General features: G+C 49.9%; 5 protein-coding genes across 5 annotated transcripts; 1 reads left to right on the forward strand and 4 right to left on the reverse strand.

Moving 5' to 3' along the window:
• Positions 1–628: 628 nt before the first annotated feature.
• ANOM_005643 (FAD-dependent oxidoreductase) lies at positions 629–2,042 on the forward strand (the record flags this gene model as incomplete). Its single annotated transcript, XM_015550900.1, has 2 exons — positions 629–1,600; positions 1,659–2,042. The coding sequence occupies 2 exons, from the start codon at positions 629–631 to the stop codon at positions 2,040–2,042; spliced, it is 1,356 nt and encodes a 451-aa protein (XP_015407610.1).
• A 544-nt stretch (positions 2,043–2,586) lies between these two features.
• On the reverse strand, positions 2,587–5,328 carry ANOM_005644 (uncharacterized protein; the record flags this gene model as incomplete). Its single annotated transcript, XM_015550901.1, has 3 exons — positions 2,587–4,307; positions 4,382–4,429; positions 4,491–5,328. The coding sequence occupies 3 exons, from the start codon at positions 5,326–5,328 to the stop codon at positions 2,587–2,589; spliced, it is 2,607 nt and encodes an 868-aa protein (XP_015407609.1).
• A 2,661-nt stretch (positions 5,329–7,989) lies between these two features.
• ANOM_005645 (uncharacterized protein) lies at positions 7,990–9,107 on the reverse strand (the record flags this gene model as incomplete). The annotated part of the gene is made up of 2 exons (XM_015550902.1): positions 7,990–8,895; positions 9,060–9,107. 2 exons carry the CDS (start codon positions 9,105–9,107, stop codon positions 7,990–7,992), a joined length of 954 nt encoding a protein of 317 aa, XP_015407615.1.
• A 1,222-nt stretch (positions 9,108–10,329) lies between these two features.
• Positions 10,330–12,678, reverse strand: ANOM_005646 (uncharacterized protein; the record flags this gene model as incomplete). Its single annotated transcript, XM_015550903.1, has 3 exons — positions 10,330–12,305; positions 12,392–12,519; positions 12,581–12,678. The coding sequence occupies 3 exons, from the start codon at positions 12,676–12,678 to the stop codon at positions 10,330–10,332; spliced, it is 2,202 nt and encodes a 733-aa protein (XP_015407607.1).
• A 963-nt stretch (positions 12,679–13,641) lies between these two features.
• On the reverse strand, positions 13,642–17,233 carry ANOM_005647 (NPA1/URB1 family protein; the record flags this gene model as incomplete). Its single annotated transcript, XM_015550904.1, has 5 exons — positions 13,642–13,959; positions 14,010–14,336; positions 14,397–15,196; positions 15,248–17,023; positions 17,086–17,233. 5 exons carry the CDS (start codon positions 17,231–17,233, stop codon positions 13,642–13,644), a joined length of 3,369 nt encoding a protein of 1,122 aa, XP_015407608.1.
• Between the last annotated feature and the right edge of the window lie 218 nt (positions 17,234–17,451).

Genomic DNA, 17,451 nt, shown 5'->3' on the forward strand with positions numbered 1-17,451 from the left:
CCCAACGCTTCGTTCTCCAGATGCCTCCTGCCAATACTAAGACCACATGATGCTTAATAGGTGAGATATAGATCAAAATGATCGGCCGGTTCCGTGAAGAAAGGAAATTGTATGTCTAGGCCCGTCTATTTTTGCCCCCCGGGCGCTATAAGCTTATGCCGGGGGCTGCCAATCAGAGAAGCTTTCAGGGGATCCATGGAACGCAACTTCTTCACGTTGGACATGACATTTGAGGGGGGGGCAATGTGAACGCTTGATTGGCTCTGCTAGCCGGCATCGTTTAACCGACCGTCCGAATTAACAGAGCTCTCGGCCGGACACGGAGACATCCCAATCCGGAATGGGAAAAGATGGAAACGGCGGCAAAAAAAAGAAAGCAAAGTAAAAAAAAAAATTTAAAAAGAGGGTAAAAAATTTAATTAATTGGACACTAAACCATTGACCAGTGTAACGATGTGCATACAAACGAAACATCATGAACCGAACCACAGGGCAAATCACTGCCCCTGTGTGACCTCTCCGACCGATTTATCCTCGCTCTGAACCTCTCTTTTCCTACCACTTTCCGACGACAGTGTGTCTGTCGGCCTCTACAAGCAAAGAACGAAGCAACAGCGGGTTCCCCACAATGCCGAGCGATATTCTCGTCGTCGGTGCTGGCGTTGCTGGTCTCGCCAGTGCCATTGCCCTCTCCAACGAGCTCGCCCCCGTTGTTCCTGGATTGAAAATCACAGTATACGATGGCGCATCTGAGCTCACCACGTCCGGCGGCGCTATCAGTTTGACACCGGTCGCTCAGAGGTATCTCGACGAGTTAGGGGTCTTAGCCGAGTTGAATCTGATGGGCGACCAGGCTGGCATTGAGGTGGATGCCATTGATCTATTTTCCGTGCGTTCCGGTCGCCGTTTGGGCCCCCTCCGATTTACCGACGAGAACGGACATGGTTACGGTGGTTATAAGGGTCGTCGGGTGTTGCGCAGCGCCTTGTCGGAAGCCATGCTGGCAGTGGCTCGCAAGCTGCGGAATGTGTCGGTTCACTACGATAAAAAGCTCGTTGGAGGAAGCACAACGCCGGAGAACGTCACATTGCACTTCGAAGATGGTTCAACCGCCACAGGGGACTTGGTTTTGGGATGCGATGGAGTTCACTCGGCGACACGGACAAAAATCGTAGATCCCGGCAACCGATCTGAATATACCGGTGTCTCTTTCATACAAAGCATGGCCGACGCCCGGAACTTTTCCGCATCGATGCCCTTCACTCAAACCGCGGTACACCTCGCCCGGCATAGCTCGCTCCTGACGAGCTACTGCGACACAAAACATGAGAAACTCTTTGTGGCGGCAGTCGTCCGCGTGAGCGAACACCTGATTGAGAAATACCAAGCAATGTCGGGAACGGACCTGGCGGCACAGAAGAACATGCGGATGTCAATGCGTTACCTGGTCCGGGCGCAGTTCGGCATGTCAAGCCTACCATACATCCGCGAGATCATTGACCGAACCGAGGATTGGATGCTATACCCTGTGTATCAGGTTCGCCAACGAGGGAAATGGCACATGGATCGGATACTTTTACTCGGCGATGCCGCGCACGCTGTAAGTTTCTTCATTTCCAACGGCATTGTGTTCGTCACAAAAACTAATACAAATACAGATGCCTCCGCGCGATGAATCGGCGGCGTATGCTGTAGAGGACGCGATCATATTTTCCAAACTCTTGGCTCAGAACCCCGAGTGCCAGCTGATCACATTGTTTGAAGAATATGAAGAGCTTCGGCGAGGACTAGTCAACAAGGCATTCGATGCGTCACGCAGGCTGTGGCAAAGTGACCTTGACAAGGGCCTCTTTCCCGGGCAGACTCGCGATCTGATGTCTCCTGTCCACCTTCCACCCGACAGCTGTGTTGGAAGGCGTGCCACACAGCCGATAGCCAAGAGGAATCTACCCGCTCCAACCCACGAGAGCTTCTCAGATCTGTCCGTATACTCATTGACCAGCGATCTCGGGCGGACTGTCGACGCAACGAACGGCAGTTAGCACCGATCACTTGAGAGGAGATCATCTTGCGTTATTTGCAACCTTTTCTTCCACTACTCTTTCACATTTTGGTGTTCGCCTTAAAAGAGATTCCCATTTAACCATACATGTTTTATTCACATAGTACGGCGTCACTTCACTAGCTGCTTTTAATCAGTGTTTTTCGGTGCCGTCTTAGATTATTCACTTTATGATACCTTGTCTAATACTATAAACCTCACTTACTTTCTCATATTCCTTTCATTTCATATCCCATCTATGTCCTTTCTTCCCGTTAAACATATATGTACTTGATTTTCTAGGAGGGTCGATGGCCTACTCTTTCCGTTTTAGTGCTCACCCTTCGCCGCTTTTTGCTCACTGAGTGGATCTGAGCACGCTCTGAGCAGCCTGAGGCGATCACTGAGCACGGGGTGAGCGGGAGACTGAGTGCCCTGAGCGAGTAACCTCAATAAACTGCACCCCAACTACTTATCACCCCTTTGCCCGCTTCTTCACTCGCAGTCCACTCTTGCGAGCGTACTATAAATACAATTGCATGCTCTCACACTAACTTATCCAGCAAAGTGTAGGCCCGACTCTCAGCCATGACACCGACGTCAATGCAGGGTTCTTTCTCCACTTCCACGACCAGTTCCTCCCCATCGGAAATATCACTCTCTCGTAGGGTGCTGGATGCGCTCGTCTCAGCTGAGGCTTCGGCCAAACGCCTGAACGACTTGTTCACCCGTTCTAGCATCGTCGGCACATCAACCGATGACGGGGTGCTGGATGGGCTCGGCCTCATTAAAGCGGAAACCAAATCGTTCTCTACCTCATCGACACGTCTCTCCCACATGGCAATATTAGTCCCTGGCACAGTTTCCCGCAGGAAGTCGATCAGCCCGCCGACCATCTCGACTGAGCTAGATTGCTTTTCGGACGAAAATTTAACACAGGGCTGACGGATTCTCATAAAAGAGTATTGTAAGAAGGTGGTGTCGTCGCTAGCCCGGCAACTGCGGTCTCGTCGATCCACAAGAACAACCCAGTCCCCAGGGGGGATATCCCCGAGTCGAACTTTGGACGGGTCGTCAGGGGCGAGCTCGTCGTCGAAAAATCCGGCGGGGATGGGTCTCACGCCCAATGGATCTGGCGATGACCGGAGCGGCGATGGTGGCAGCGGTCTCCGGGGCGGAGACCAGCCGTGCTTGCGGCGGTGTTGCTCGCTGTCGTCGTCCATGGAAGCGAGCGACGAGAAAGCCCCATGATATGCCACTCGCAAGATGGCCTTGTCGGGATCTGAATACGGACCCAACGCCCGCAGGTATCCTAAGAATCGGATGGCGAAGACCTCGGCGGTTAACCCGATATTGTCTATCGAGTAGTAGCTGCTGTACCCAGGACGAGCACAGTAGACGTGGCGGTCTGCGGTTGCGTCTGGGATGTCCTTGCGCAGGGGACCCAGAAACGTGAACAGGTGGATCATGGGAAAGACTTGTGCGCCTAAGGTAAAGCTAGAATCCGATCGTATCGTCGAGGACGATGTGAGAAATCTGCGACGGCGTAAACCAGTTAAGAATACAGAGGTCGAATGGATGGTTTTCGGCCGGAGCCACTCCCAGTCTTCTTCTGATGCCCTCCCCCACAGCCGCAGCAGCTGCGAGCAGAAACGAGCCGAGACCTCATCGTGAGCCCGGTCCGGTTGATGCAAGAAGCAGAGCTGCTGCAGGCCTGTGGACTGCGCCAGGGCCACAGCAGGATCAACGAGGTCTGACTCTCCCTCTTCCTCATCTCCCGCCCATGCATCGACGCAGAGGCTGAGCGCAGATGCACCCCGAAGCTCATCTGATGTAACAGCGGCCGCAATCACGCGAGGCGGCAGGTTGCCAAACGACACCCAGTTGAGGTGACTGCGTTCAGTGTATGCCACGCGCAGAATATGGCTGGAGATCGTGGAGGGACCGAGCTTGTTAGGCACCTCTTCGAGTCGCTGCCGCAGCCTCTCGCTAAACGGGACCAGCATTTGAAGGTGAGCAAGCGCTTGTTTCTCGAGGCGAGGGGACACGGGCTCCTGGGTGAGAAGCAGCAGATCATCAATAGTGCGGTCTATATCAACTGGGACAGTTTGTGGCGGTCCTTCTAATATGGTCACGCTCGAGGCTCTCCTGGTCGATCTATCCTCTTTTGCGCGGTCCATGGACCCATGTCGCGGCGGTTCGTCTACTATAGTGTAGCCTACCATGGATCTGGGTGTGGACCTGGCTTTATTTGACGGTGTGAAGTCTGTCGGAGGTTAGCAAATGCGGTCGATATGGGTTTAAATGGGACAGAACATTTCAAAATGCGAGAGAGAACACCTTTTGAAGATGCTTGAGCCGGAGCCTCCAGCTCCGGCGGCCAGATGTCTACCATTCCTCGTTAGTACCTGCAAAACCTTCCGGATCCCACTAGCGTGAACAGACGTACAATCCAAGGCTGCAGCATCAGCCAGCGGCTTCTCCTCCAGTCGGAGGATACTGGGGTGGTCTTCCAGGCCCGACCATCTGTAATACTTCCCTGCCCACTGAGAAATCGATAACAGCACTCGAGGCCGCGGGCTCACAAGTATAACATCCGGCTCCTTTTCCGGCTGGGGGTCTTCGACAGGATCCCAGCCGAAGCACTTGTCGCGGGACTGAACCTCAGCCATGTAGTCCAGGGGAAATGCAACAATGCCGTACTTGACACCACTGTCGAGGTCGGAGATGTCAACGACGACCAGGCCATATTCAGTGCAGTCCGCCCGAAATACCGTTGATAGGGGCTGGAACTGGACGTCGCTGGGGCGGGTGGCGTCAGCAGGACGATCGTCGCGCAACAACGCCAGCAAAACGCAGGTCGCGGTGAAGGGAAACTGGCTGAGGCCATCATCACGCCACGGCAGCGGGGGCTGCTGTTGCACTGGCTCCCGACGTCGGTTCCAGGGCACGAACGGTGGCTGCGCGGTATCGGGCACGCTGGGCCGCTCATGCAGCGGAGGCTCGTGGTGCCCCGGAGACCGACGATACCAGTCCTGCGCGAGCGCTCTCTCCGCCTCTAGCGGCGCGCGGTTCGCGGGATCCGAAAGAACGTCGATCAACGCGAGGGTGTCAGTTACCATATGGTGCACTCGGGGCCAGGATGAGGCCATGTTGTGTTCGTCGTGGTGCTGGCGGTAGGCCACGGCCAGGGAGCGGCTGGCGCCGCCGGGGCCGACATTTGCGACGACGGCGAAGATGAAGGAGCGGGGGGTTCTGGAGTAGAGAGTCGTGTATTCCCAATGCATCGTATTATTTGAGCCACTATTCTTTGAGCAACGAGGAAATAAGAAAGAGAACAGGTGTCAGTCCAGCGGCGCGGTTAGGAGCAAAGGAGGGGCTGGCCTTGGCCAAAGTCACTATCAACGACCACAGCAAGCCATTGCGGCCACTCTACAACAAATGATCAAGGAATTCAAGGATCAATCTGACTTTCTATCCCTGGAGACCAGCACAACGCGGCTAGAGAGACGTGTTTTTGTCTAACCCTCTATCGAGCACCGACTAAGTAGAGGAGTACGCATAGGAAAGCTATGGACATTACATCGACATGAGCAATGCGGCTCGCCCCTTCGATGTGATGGAAGGGAGGGTGCATACTTCTATCTCTTTGAAGCGTTGCTCATACTTTATAAACAATACTTTATCGGTAAAGTATGTCGACAAGTGTAGTGTAGATGCCGTTCGTGCCTCAGGCAGGAACTTCCTACGTAGGTAACGCCATGATCCTCGTTTCATAGTCGCGTCTCAAGAACTAACACCTAGTATACTCTGTATGCAGTATCCTATGTATTCCAAAGCACAAAATACAGTAGAATAGGTCCAACACTTTCAAGCAAGCTGCCTTCCAGACAGATAAGGACTGGACGTGATCTAGTCAAGGCCTCATGCGACTCCATCCTGTAAGTAGGCCACATAAGGGCCTCCCGAGTCCCGAGAGATAATTCAGTTCGCTGGTCCGGATTAGAACATACAGTTCTCCAATAAATAAAAAGTAGCGTAATTAGGAAGGCCCTGAAGTCCATACTTTACTAAAGACGAGAGACCAGGATACTTTAAATAGTATTAATTATCCGGCTAATCAAGCTCTGTAAGATTCCTTTGAGTATACCCCGAACATACGACTAAAGGGCTTATATGGACGCATGTTAGGAAAACGGCTGACGAGATAGCGAGGTTGTTTGTGTCCGAATAGGCAGCAGATACTGTTATTTACTCCGAGTTGGTTACTGGTGACTCTCCATTGTAGAAAGCTAGTCCATGCGAAACTCTCTCTCTACAGGGCCGATGGGCGGCAAGCACCGGGCGTCAACTTGTGGGGAGACGAGACTAGTACCTATGTGTGTGTATCTTCGGTCAATCGAGCCAGTGACATCAATGCAGGGAGCTCCGGCCGCTAGAGTTGCGAGAAATACTCAATGAGCGACCCCCTGAGCGCCCTCATCAAATAGGGAAGGTCACGTTGATTCTAGAAAATCAAAGTCTATATAGTGACATACATTTAGTCTCTTCTCAACTCTTAGACATAGAAATCACTTATTACAAATCTTCAACTACTGTGTCTCATCTTCATACTCTACTCCAACCTTACAATAACATTCACATATTCCTTTCACTTCAAATCCCATCTATACTCTTGCATTCCATCTAAACCCACCCATTCAATTTCTTCTTAACTCTTGGACCTATATAAACCACTTCTTACTGACCTTCAACTACCCCGTCCATCCCCTACAGCCCTCTCAATCTCCACTTCTGTTTACTGAACAGCTTCATAGCGTAAACACATACATAGAATTTTATATACTCCTGCCATATCCTTTTGATATTGATAGTGCATGATTAACGAAAAGTGACATCGCGGACATCACGGGAACCTAATCAGCCCTTCAAAACCTGAAAGATGTCTACATCCATCTCGTAGACAGAGATACCAACAATATGACATTGCCATCACGTCGAACGATCTCTACAAAGGAAAATAATCACCCAATCATGTCTATCCACACACACACTGCCAGCGAATACCTCGCAAATAGTCGGAACCACGGCAGCAGCCGGAATAAAGAAGCGTCTTTTGGAGGAGATCAAGCAAGGCAATGAGGGTTTTTACTTACTAGTGACCAGTGTCGCTCCTGAAATCGTCGAAAGATCAATACAGAAATCGAGGTATATTCGGCTGTAAGTGCCGAATCACATACGACGCAGACACCTGACGAAATGATCATCAAAATCCCATCTGGACCAAGGCCACCAGAGGGTGACTATGTCTCCGATAGAACAATATTTGTCTCCATGGCAAACGGCATTTGGGATGTGCCAATCTAGAGGGCTATGATGATTCAGTCTAAGAGTCTGGATGGGCTTTTTCATTCAACTCGATCCGTTGAAGGGGCATATTGTGTAGGGGGAGCTTGGTTTTTCAATACTATTACTACTTTATCTGGAAATTTGTTGCGACCATTCGATAATAATCAAGCTGACTCTGAATACATTGGATCATAGTCCATCTCATTGGCTATTTCTTGATTCATCTCGAAGATATCTTTTAAATTGGCCAGTTGTCATTACTGAACAAAAGGATAGTAAGAAATGGACGTATTAGCAGAAATAGACAATGTTTTAAATACAGTAAGGCAGTCAAGGCTGTACAATACCATTTTGAGTCAGAACAACCTGATATTCACCCGACATGAGTATGCTCAACGGAACGTTTCGTTTCCCATCAGTAAATCAATCTGAGACACAAAGGCCATTTGAAGAGAAGAAACAAACCACACAACACCAGGAATAAAAGTACAGTACATAAAATCCGCGGGCGACGGAATAAAGGAGACAAAAGAGAAAGCTAATACAAGAGATTTTGTACAAGAACTGCCCGGGAAACGAAGCATTTCACACATCAGTAATCACTCAAAGTGCACAACAGGCCTAGGCCCCAAGCAACGACGCCGGCCATCAGCCCTACCGCCCTGAACCAAGGCAGGAGAAGGGATCCTCAAAGGCAGCGGGAAAGCAAGAGGAAGCAACGGAGCCTCTCCAGCACCCAACGAATGAAACGACACCCTCACCTCCTCCATCTCACCCTCCCTCGTGCCCTCTCCACCCTCCGTCAAAAAATCTTCAACATCAGTGTCCGCCTCATCCGTGTCCACACCCCCATCAACCCCCTGGTACCTAGAACTAACCATATGCGAGACACGATTAGAAGATTGACGAATCCACATCTGCGAACTGACTCCCATTTCCTGTGTCTGCTCGTGGTGGTTGTCGCGGATGTTCTCCTTATCTTCATCGTGAGAGGAATAGGTAGTAAAACTGGACATGAAACCGGGGTGGTTCTCCAGATGCGAGTCATCCAGGTCCTCGTAGATCTCGAAGAAATGGGAGGGACGAGCGATGTAGGAGTAAACCGGGCTTATGCCTATGTCGTCACTGCTCGAGTTGGCGTGGACTTCAGCATCCGTGTCGGTGTCCAGATCCATCTCTTCTTCGTTGATGGCCGTGGTCGAGGCGCTGGTTGAGCTGTGGGTTTCTGGGTCGGTGTCATCGGCGTCGGAGAGTATCTCTTGGTCGTGGTGGGTGGTGCGCTTGATTGCGATGTCGAGATAGGTGCGATCATGGTCATCCTCGAGGTCTGACTCGGAATGATTCAGAGTTTTGAGCTTCTTGCATGGTCGGGGGTGGTGAGGCTGTTCTGGGGTGATATTCTCGTCAATGCCAGAGGCTGAGTCTAGTTCCCCGTGCTTGCGGACTTTGGGGTTGGCGAATGTCGCTGTTTGGACGTTCTCGTGCTTGGTTGAGTCTGTGGCGGACTGGGTGGATAGTCGCTTTGACTCACAGCGAGAGGCGATTGCCTGCTGGGTTTGTTTTTTTCTCTCGTTATTCTTCATTAATAAAAAACAATTGAGGTTTCTCTGGATCCGAGATTTCGTATGATGTGTATCGAGTATGAACTCGAGGAAGAGGAAGCACTCACATATTGATCGATGTCCAAGCAGAGCTCGAAGTCGACCTCGTCCATCATATCGCTAAGCTGTGAAGAACATATCCGTTAGCCATTTCCCTTTGTATTAACCCATTTGAGCCCCGGATGGGCTTCTTTTCTCCATCATTATCCAGAAAGCGTGGATGTCGATTACAAGTTGAAGCGTCGACGCCCCTGCGTCTATAGCTTATTGTGGGGTTTCTAGCCTTTTAATTTGTTAGAGATACATTCTAGTAGTGTAATAGGATGAATAGAATGAAAAGCTTACCTTTTTCGTTTGGTTGAATGTAGGGCTGTGGTGAAAGCTGTAGGTATAAAGTAGAAAGTGACCAAAAAGGGAAAATGGAGCAAGGGGGGTTGAAGATCCGCTGACACGTTGGAATAAAAACTTTACTTGCCTTTGGATTGGGCGCCATGGTAACCTATAGTTACTTTGTATCGTGGAATACTGATCACGAAATATTGAAGTGTTATATGTGCACTATACTGTAGGTGGAAGGGAATCGTATAGTGTGCAAAAATGGTAAAGCAGTGCATCGCGAAATGGCATGCCCTACTATTCACTGAACAAGATGAAACACTAGCTGACAAGTCTTTGAGAGTGCCCTTCACTGACCAGAACAGCTTAAGTTATGAAATTCACAGCCAATCACTTTTGCATTGGCCCAACAGAATCAAAGACTCAGTATACAGCGAGCGAGAATTTTACGGATAGGAACCTTCATTCATGTAATAGATTGATTGCAAGTATCCAGTCATCTGGTTAAGCAAGTATAGTGTGTACGATCTATCCTGTCAGATCACATACTCCACTAAAGATTGTTCAATCCACCTATTACTTTCATTTAAATCAGCCTAGAAATGGAGCTGCAGTAGCAACCTCATTCACATTCCTTCGACACTCTCGGGGCATATGGTAGGAGATTTCAATCGATCAAAGCCAGTCCTTGCTACGCACTGACGGAGGGCACCAGGGAAAGCAACACATAAATTTGGGATACATATCAAATTTGGCAAAAAAAACCAGCCTGGTGAGCCAGCAACAATCCCACCATATGCCACACGAGTTTTGTATCAAGCAAGGAGCCCGGCTATATCCCTCCGTCTGTTTATCTGAACTGGCCCGGACCTACCATGCCACCCCGAGCGTCTCCGGCGCCGACTTGTCCAAACATATCCAATAGGTGCCGAGAAGAATGTGGAGGCCCCTGTGGACCGGGGTTACCGTCGAAAGGACCTTGACCGCCATGGCCAAGACCCATCAGGCTTCGGCATTGGGTGGCATAGGCGGGAAGCCAGACGGCGGAGGGCCATTCATATAACCCGGAGGAGGCATCATACCCGGGGGAGGCGGGAATCCCGCAGATCCATTGCCTGCACCACGTGGGAAGGGTTGGCGCTCACCGAGCGGTGGAACATTACCATGCATTGGCATCATATTGGACATGAAGTTAGGGTTGACGCCACGTGTTGGAGTAGGAATTCCCGGTGGAGGAGCGAGAGGACCGGGGCCACCGCCCTGCTGTGGAGGAAGCTGGTGGCCGGCCCATCCAGGAGGTGGCAAGTGTTCAAAGCCTGGCGGTCTCTGAACGCCCATTCCAGGTAGACCTTGACCTTGAGGAGCCCGGCTTCCACCCGGGGTGATGGGAACTTGGCCACCTTGAGGGAACGGCATATCCTCAAAGTAACCCATCGGAGGCCCATTCGCGGGTCGTCGCCGAAGCTGATCAGGTTCCGCTCGCTGCATATTAGCGATCGCGGGATCGTCGATGAAGTTAGGAGCCTTTGGTGCAGATGCAAGCCCTGGAGGGGGTGGGAGCATTTCTGGCATATTGATCATACCAGGAGCGGCGCCGGCGCTTTGTGGTTGACCATGATTACCTTGAGCCTGATTTGTAACAGGAGTGACACGGACTTGCTGCATTAGGCGGAGTAGATGTTCCCGTTCTCGGGATTGGGGATCCATAGCAGGGCCAGCACTCCGCATAGAGCTCTCCTGAATCAGCATGGGGTCTGGCCGCTTCATCTGCTCGTGGGAGGGAGATGAGATAGCGCTCTGGACAGATTCTGCTTGGGGAAGAGATGGAGGCCGATTGGCTTGCACGGTATCATTGTGGGGTGTAGCATTGCGCGACTTGCTCCCTCCGAGCATCTGTAGAATACGCTGAAACCCTTCCTGGTCAGCATCAGTAGTTGATGGCTGGACAGTAGGAGACTTGTTCTCCAGCTGCGAATCAGTCTCTTTTGCCGGACTGCCGGGGGGCGGACTAAACAACCCAGCAAAACGAGAAGATTTGAAAGGCTTCCCCGGAATATTTTCTTTCTTAGGTGTAGCTTGACTGACTATGGGGGCCTCTAAAGGTGAGGAGGTCGCGATTTCCTGAGGAGATTTAGAGTCACCCAGAAGCCCAAAAAAGCGTTCCATGGCTGTGTCTGATTGGAACGGTGTGCCGCTGCTGCTGAAGATTTCACCGTCTGTGGGTCTGGGCTCTGACTTCTGGGCCGGAGTTGATTCCGCGGGCGTCTCTTTCTTCTCCTCTACAGGAGCCTGAGAAGATCCCGCCTTCATCCTTTCTTTCCAACGTTCGAAGTCTTCCTGGGTGTGCACTCTTCGGGGCTCTTCCTTATCATTAGAATCCAACCACTCAGGATCCTGTTCAAATTTGGCACCTCGGGTCCAATCCCGGTCAGCACCGTGCCGGTCTCTGCGCCAGTCTCGGCTCCGTATCGGGGTCTTTTCTTCCTCAGGCTCGGGGCCGTCCTGATTGCCGTCATCACGGAACCAACTTCCTTCATGTCGGGCACGCCCCGGCTGGCCATCTCTTCGAGGAAAGAATCGACTATCCTTATCTTTCCCTCCCCGTTCATGATTCGGAGTCTGTTGGTCGCGGTCCCGATTGAAATCACGAGATTCCCACCGATCAAAGTCTCCGTTACGTCTTGGCTTTCTCTCTTGTTCTTCCTGGCCAAAGGTGCGACGGGGACGACCGGTGTTCCAGTCATCTCTGTCCCCACGACGAGGGGTGAAAGGGTCCGACTTTCCGTCACGTCGGTCGAAATTACTATCACCGCCTTCCCTATCCTTGAAGAACTTGCCGCGGAAATTTAACCGGTCATTCTTGATGTCATCCGAATCAGGTTGTCTGGATGGCCGTTCTGTAGCATCTATCGAGCCCTTACCCGGTATGCGAGATGCGGACGCAAATGCGGTCTTTGGTGGCCCAAGAATAATATCCTCTACAAGGAATTAACAAGTTCCCCAGTTAGCGATGAATTCATAGGACAGTCGATCCCGGCACATAAGATAATGCTCTTATATTTACCTGAATTCGAATTGCGGGAGACATGACGAGCCTCAAAGATGCTCGGTCGTCGAGGTGTCGTCTCATTTGGATTATTAGGATCGCGGGTGCCGGTGGTTTTTCTCTGCGTCGTTGGGTCGGGTATCGGACTAGTTTAACATCGGTCATGTCAGTCTCCGGATCATAAGTGCAATCACAAGAATCCCTTACCCCATCCAATCTTCTACCGGAGGTAAGTTCGCAGGCCTAGCAACCAGGGGCGACGAGCGTAGCCATAACAGCTCATCAATCTGGTAACGTCGCGCCATGAGGATGGCTGAAGTGTGTGTGATGTTATCGGCAGATCGTTAGAACGTTCTCATTGGTTCTCAAGGATCAAGAGGCGGGAGCTGGAGCAAGTCGCAGGGAACGTAGGAGTAGAAGGGGGAGAGCGTGTATGTGTGTAGTCCGGGGTAACGGTCCTTGTGTAATGGAGGGTGCGGTGTAGAGAGGAGCAGTGAAGCAAAGCCACTTGCTAGTGGCAAGATTGGCGGAGTCTCAATCGGTGACAACTCGGGGGACTCGATGAGGGGCAAAGGGGATTCCGTTGTCAAAGCAAAAGGGTTTTCTCTGGCAGTTGAGAATGTAGCTAACTATGGTTGCGGAAGCCGATTAGAAGGTGGGAAATAATGGGCGACACGGCCGATGGAAAGTAGGTAGTAGGTAAATGATGGGGGGTTGTGGTGGTGAGTGGTTTCAACGGAGAGCGCCCGATCTGAACTTGTGGCCGCAAAACGTTTGTTTCCACCGTCGGCCTCAGGCTCTTAGGACTCGACTGCCCAATGGGGAAAGTCACTTTGCACCCCAACAACAACAACGACCAGCATCCTCAAGCGCAAAATAGTCTAGTATTTCTGACCCTCATTCTTTTATGCACAACAGTCACAATTTTCTCTTATAAAATGCTAGTATGTGATCATAGAAGATGTCATTCACTGCTATTCACTCCTATTACTGCTACTGGCCCTGCTTTGGTGAACGAAGCTCATTCACTCGTATATATTTGTATGAAATAACACTCATCATCATGACAACTTAAGACCTGGAACCACACAATCATCATGATTGCCAAATAAATACACTACTACTATATATGTATACATTTAGATAATAGTAGCAAAAGGATAAAAACAAAGAAGAAAAAGAGAAAATCCCCAGAAACCCTGGGAAAGTGTCTAGCATTATGTCTAGAGGAGAAAAGGATGTACACCCTCTCCTAAACGATTAAGCGTCTACACTGCAATGTTTTCGACAACCTGTGCTACAGATCCTCCACTCCATTTCAAGACCCGATCCTGTTCCGAAGATTCATACAAAGAGGACGCCATGGCTGTAAAAGTTGGCACCTCCTTACCACCCAATGTTGGAATTTGGCTTTGGATCCAGCTGACAATACCAGCCCGGGTAATCAAGGTTGTGCTACCTTGGACTTGTGTCGAGCGATACAGTAGGTGCAAAATCTTCCGCTTGGATGGAAGGCTAGGGCCGGGTGATTCATAAAAAGACAGTGCTCGTTCAAATACATTTGCGCGGCGGTAGATTCCCATATCCTATAAGCTCGTTAATCATGTTTCCTACGGTTGATGGCACGGTGGCTTACAGTCTCTGTGCGAAGGCCTTTGATAAGTAGATCCAGGAGCCAATTCGTCTCCTCGAAGTAGCCATCATCTAGTTCGGGTTCGTGCAACAGGATCTTGTCAATCCAATACGATGGAATCTTCTCTGGTTCCCAAGAAGGTGCCTTCTGGAGGAACTTGTTGACTTTTCCATAGAGTTTATGCATTGGATTGACGAGAACCGCGAGGCAATTGGAAGCACACTCCCCCACAATCCATGGCACGGGCGAATCCAGACCAATCTGCTTCACCGTCTCTAGAAGTTCACCGGTGAGAAGGAACACCGACCTCCACTCGACATAATTAGATTCCTGGTATTGTGAGCGATGTATATTCTCCACTTAGCCATCATAGGGAAAGTATCAACTTACTCGAATCTTGGACATAAATCGCGTTATGTTGGCGAATGCTTGTCTTCTGACTTCTTCATGTTCTGAGCACAGGCAGAGAATCAGGTCTGCCACCTTGCCTTGCTCGACGGAGATCTCGATGTCATCCTTCTCCCATCTATGCAATGCATTGTGAGTTGTGCCTTCCGTGGGTAATGTACCGAATATCTCCTCCAAGTCCACGGTTGACTTCTCATTGCTCGAATGTGAGGCTGTCGGTTGTGTGGTACTAGACTCTCGTCTCTTACTATCCTGATTTGGTCCGTCTTCGGTATCTTTCAATGCCTTCTTTAGAGTCGACTTTGTGCGCTTATTCTCAGTGGCTGCTACCAAAGTGTCCCGGGCAGCCTTTAACGCTTTCGAGTCTTCCCCGGAGCCTTTCAAGTTCCCAAGAGTTTTAGCAATCCATGCACCAATAGCACTTTCTGCATCACCTCCAGACTTGACAATAAATGGCCACTGCTCATAAATAGCAGATACGATAGGGCTGATTGGTTTTGATACATCCTCACACAGCGACCCAAGCAGGTCTTGGTAGTGCACCGGTTTTTTCGCTACCCGACAAACACAATTATCGAAAAAGGATAACTGATGGTGGAGGCTATCAGAGTCGGACGCCCCAAAACTGGATAAGAGTGACATAAAGGAGCTCGGGCCTTGCAAAATCGAGTTCTCGATAAGCACAGTCTTCAGCAGGACCTCAATGTCTCTGAGAGAACCACGAGATGATGCCCCTACTACAACCTTGAGAATCGACGTGAATGCAGAGAATTGCATTGACCCTAAAGCCATATTAGCAGAACGCTCAGAGCGATATTTTACGAGGTACTTACCAGGTTTTTGCCACCAACGCATCGATGCGGATTGCTGTGCGATCTTGAGGATGCTACCCAACTGAGCAAGCAACGATTCCGAGTCTTCCTCGCTAGGATTTGACTCATCCAGGCGTTTCAAGATATCAACCAAAACGAGAGAAACATCGAAAGTTTCTTCGAATGCCACATCAGGCACGATTTCATAGAAACACGAAAGCAGTTCGGCCACAGCTTCTTGCTGCTGCAGATCCTCCTTGGCAGTTTTCTTATATAGTGACACAACATCTTTCATTGCGGGACACCGACGACAGAACTCCGCGATTAATTTGCCTTTGGCCTGAGTCCAAAATGATTGACTGACACCATGATCTGAATTAAAAAGACGAATAACCTTTCGCAGTTTGTTGAAAGAGATTGTCAAAATCCGAACCGCAAACAAAGTAATTACCTCCGCGTTTAAGTTCAGGCAGCGGGTTAAGGTTTTCTGGGTAAGCGGGCGAGGTAGGATGTTCTCGATCACTACTGATATGGGAGGCGGCATAGAAGGCAATTTATCCTTCCAACCAAAGTTCGTTGGCACAGGCAAACTGACTGTGGAGAAAAGAAGCGCAGATTCAGCCATCCATGATGATGTAGGCTTCGGGTCTGAAACAAACATTGTTTTCTTTGTGAAGAAATCGGCAACAAGCTCCGGTGCTTCTTTAAAAATGGCTACCAGAAGCTCGATCTGCAGGCTGTCTGCGTCTGGACGAAGAGTCTGAGCGAGGTATGATAATATCCCGTTACGAACAGGCACAGACTCTCGATATTTGTCGACGTATACTGCGGAATCCAGTCCCAAGTCGATCGATGTGTCTTCCTCGCCCGGCAAGGACTCCGGGTCACTTCCGTTGGGGTACCAGCTCGTCTCCGAGAGTAAGACACCATGGCTAGAGTTAGTGCAGACATTCATCAGGATCTTATGGATCTCACTGGCGATAGATACGCCAGTAGGATTGGGCTCCTCAGACTCCCTGTCGTAGCCATAGAGCGTCACAAGCTTCTCCAAGTTTCCTCGGTTGAAAAACTTCGTCTTCGCATTCCTGGAAAGGGAAGTATCTTGCATAATATCCCTCTCAATGGCCTTGATGATATCCAAAACAGTATCTCGAGTATCTTTTCTTACATACTCCAAGAACGCTCTGATGACCTTGTGCTGTTCGATAATATCACTCTTCGCACTAGCATGCTGGAACCTCAAGTTTGCCAGAACATATCGTTGAGCATTCCGTCGGAGAGTCGACTTCTGACTGTCATCTGAAGCCTCCTCTAATTGAGATTTGTTCGGAGTTAAAAACACTTCTATGCGTTTAAAAGTAATATACCGCACAGCGTAGACATGCCGTGCAACAGCACCTCCGTCGAAGCTGACGATTTCAGTAAGGAGACGAAGACAGGGTGAGATCAAATGCTCCTTGGATTTCGTTGCTGTCAAGCCGCGGTTAAAAAACCTGAGTTGTTCCTTTTTCAGCAAAAACTTGCATAGAGCCAATCCAAAGTCCCGGAAATCCAGGTTAGTAGATACCGTCTTGATAAAAAGAGCCAAAACGGACGGGACCACAGTCAGCAAGGACTCATTATTGTTACTATCTGCAAAATTCCAGGTTTGAATTAGATCTGGAAAGCAAGAAGGCTCCTCTTCATGCGAGATCTGCGAATCACAATAGGCCTTGAGGATACGGAATTTCTTGGCTTTTTCGCCCTCGTTCTCAACTTGCCCAGTCGCAAGAAGAAACTCTTTGAATTTCCTGAGGCCTAGTGTTACTAGATGAGTATGGTTCTACACAGAACATACAAAATGGTGATAGCGTACTGACCTTGTTTGACCTCATTGACATTCTGTTGGAAGGTTAAAAGATTGCGTAGTTGCCCGTGAGACGTTATGTCCGTAGAGGCTTCATTTTCCTGCGCAGAATCCACCTTCCTCCTCTTATTCCTGTGGAGCTGATCATCATGAGGAGGCATTTTTGCGCGTGAGTGATCTCCTGATTAAATTTGGAGACTCGAAACGCAGAGAGATGGGATTGAAGTTATGTAAAGCTCAGTTTCCGTCAAAATTTTGCGGTATCTGATTGGCTGCCAGTGGCTCCAGTCACGGAATGAGCGAAGAAACTTAAAGGAAGTCATGATAGTTACTAGTCCAAATGCGGATTAGCGGGATTGCATCCATTGCTGTACACTGG

This window comes from Aspergillus nomiae (genome assembly GCF_001204775.2).
Source record: "Aspergillus nomiae NRRL 13137 chromosome Unknown contig00106, whole genome shotgun sequence".
NCBI lineage: Eukaryota > Fungi > Ascomycota > Eurotiomycetes > Eurotiales > Aspergillaceae > Aspergillus > Aspergillus nomiae.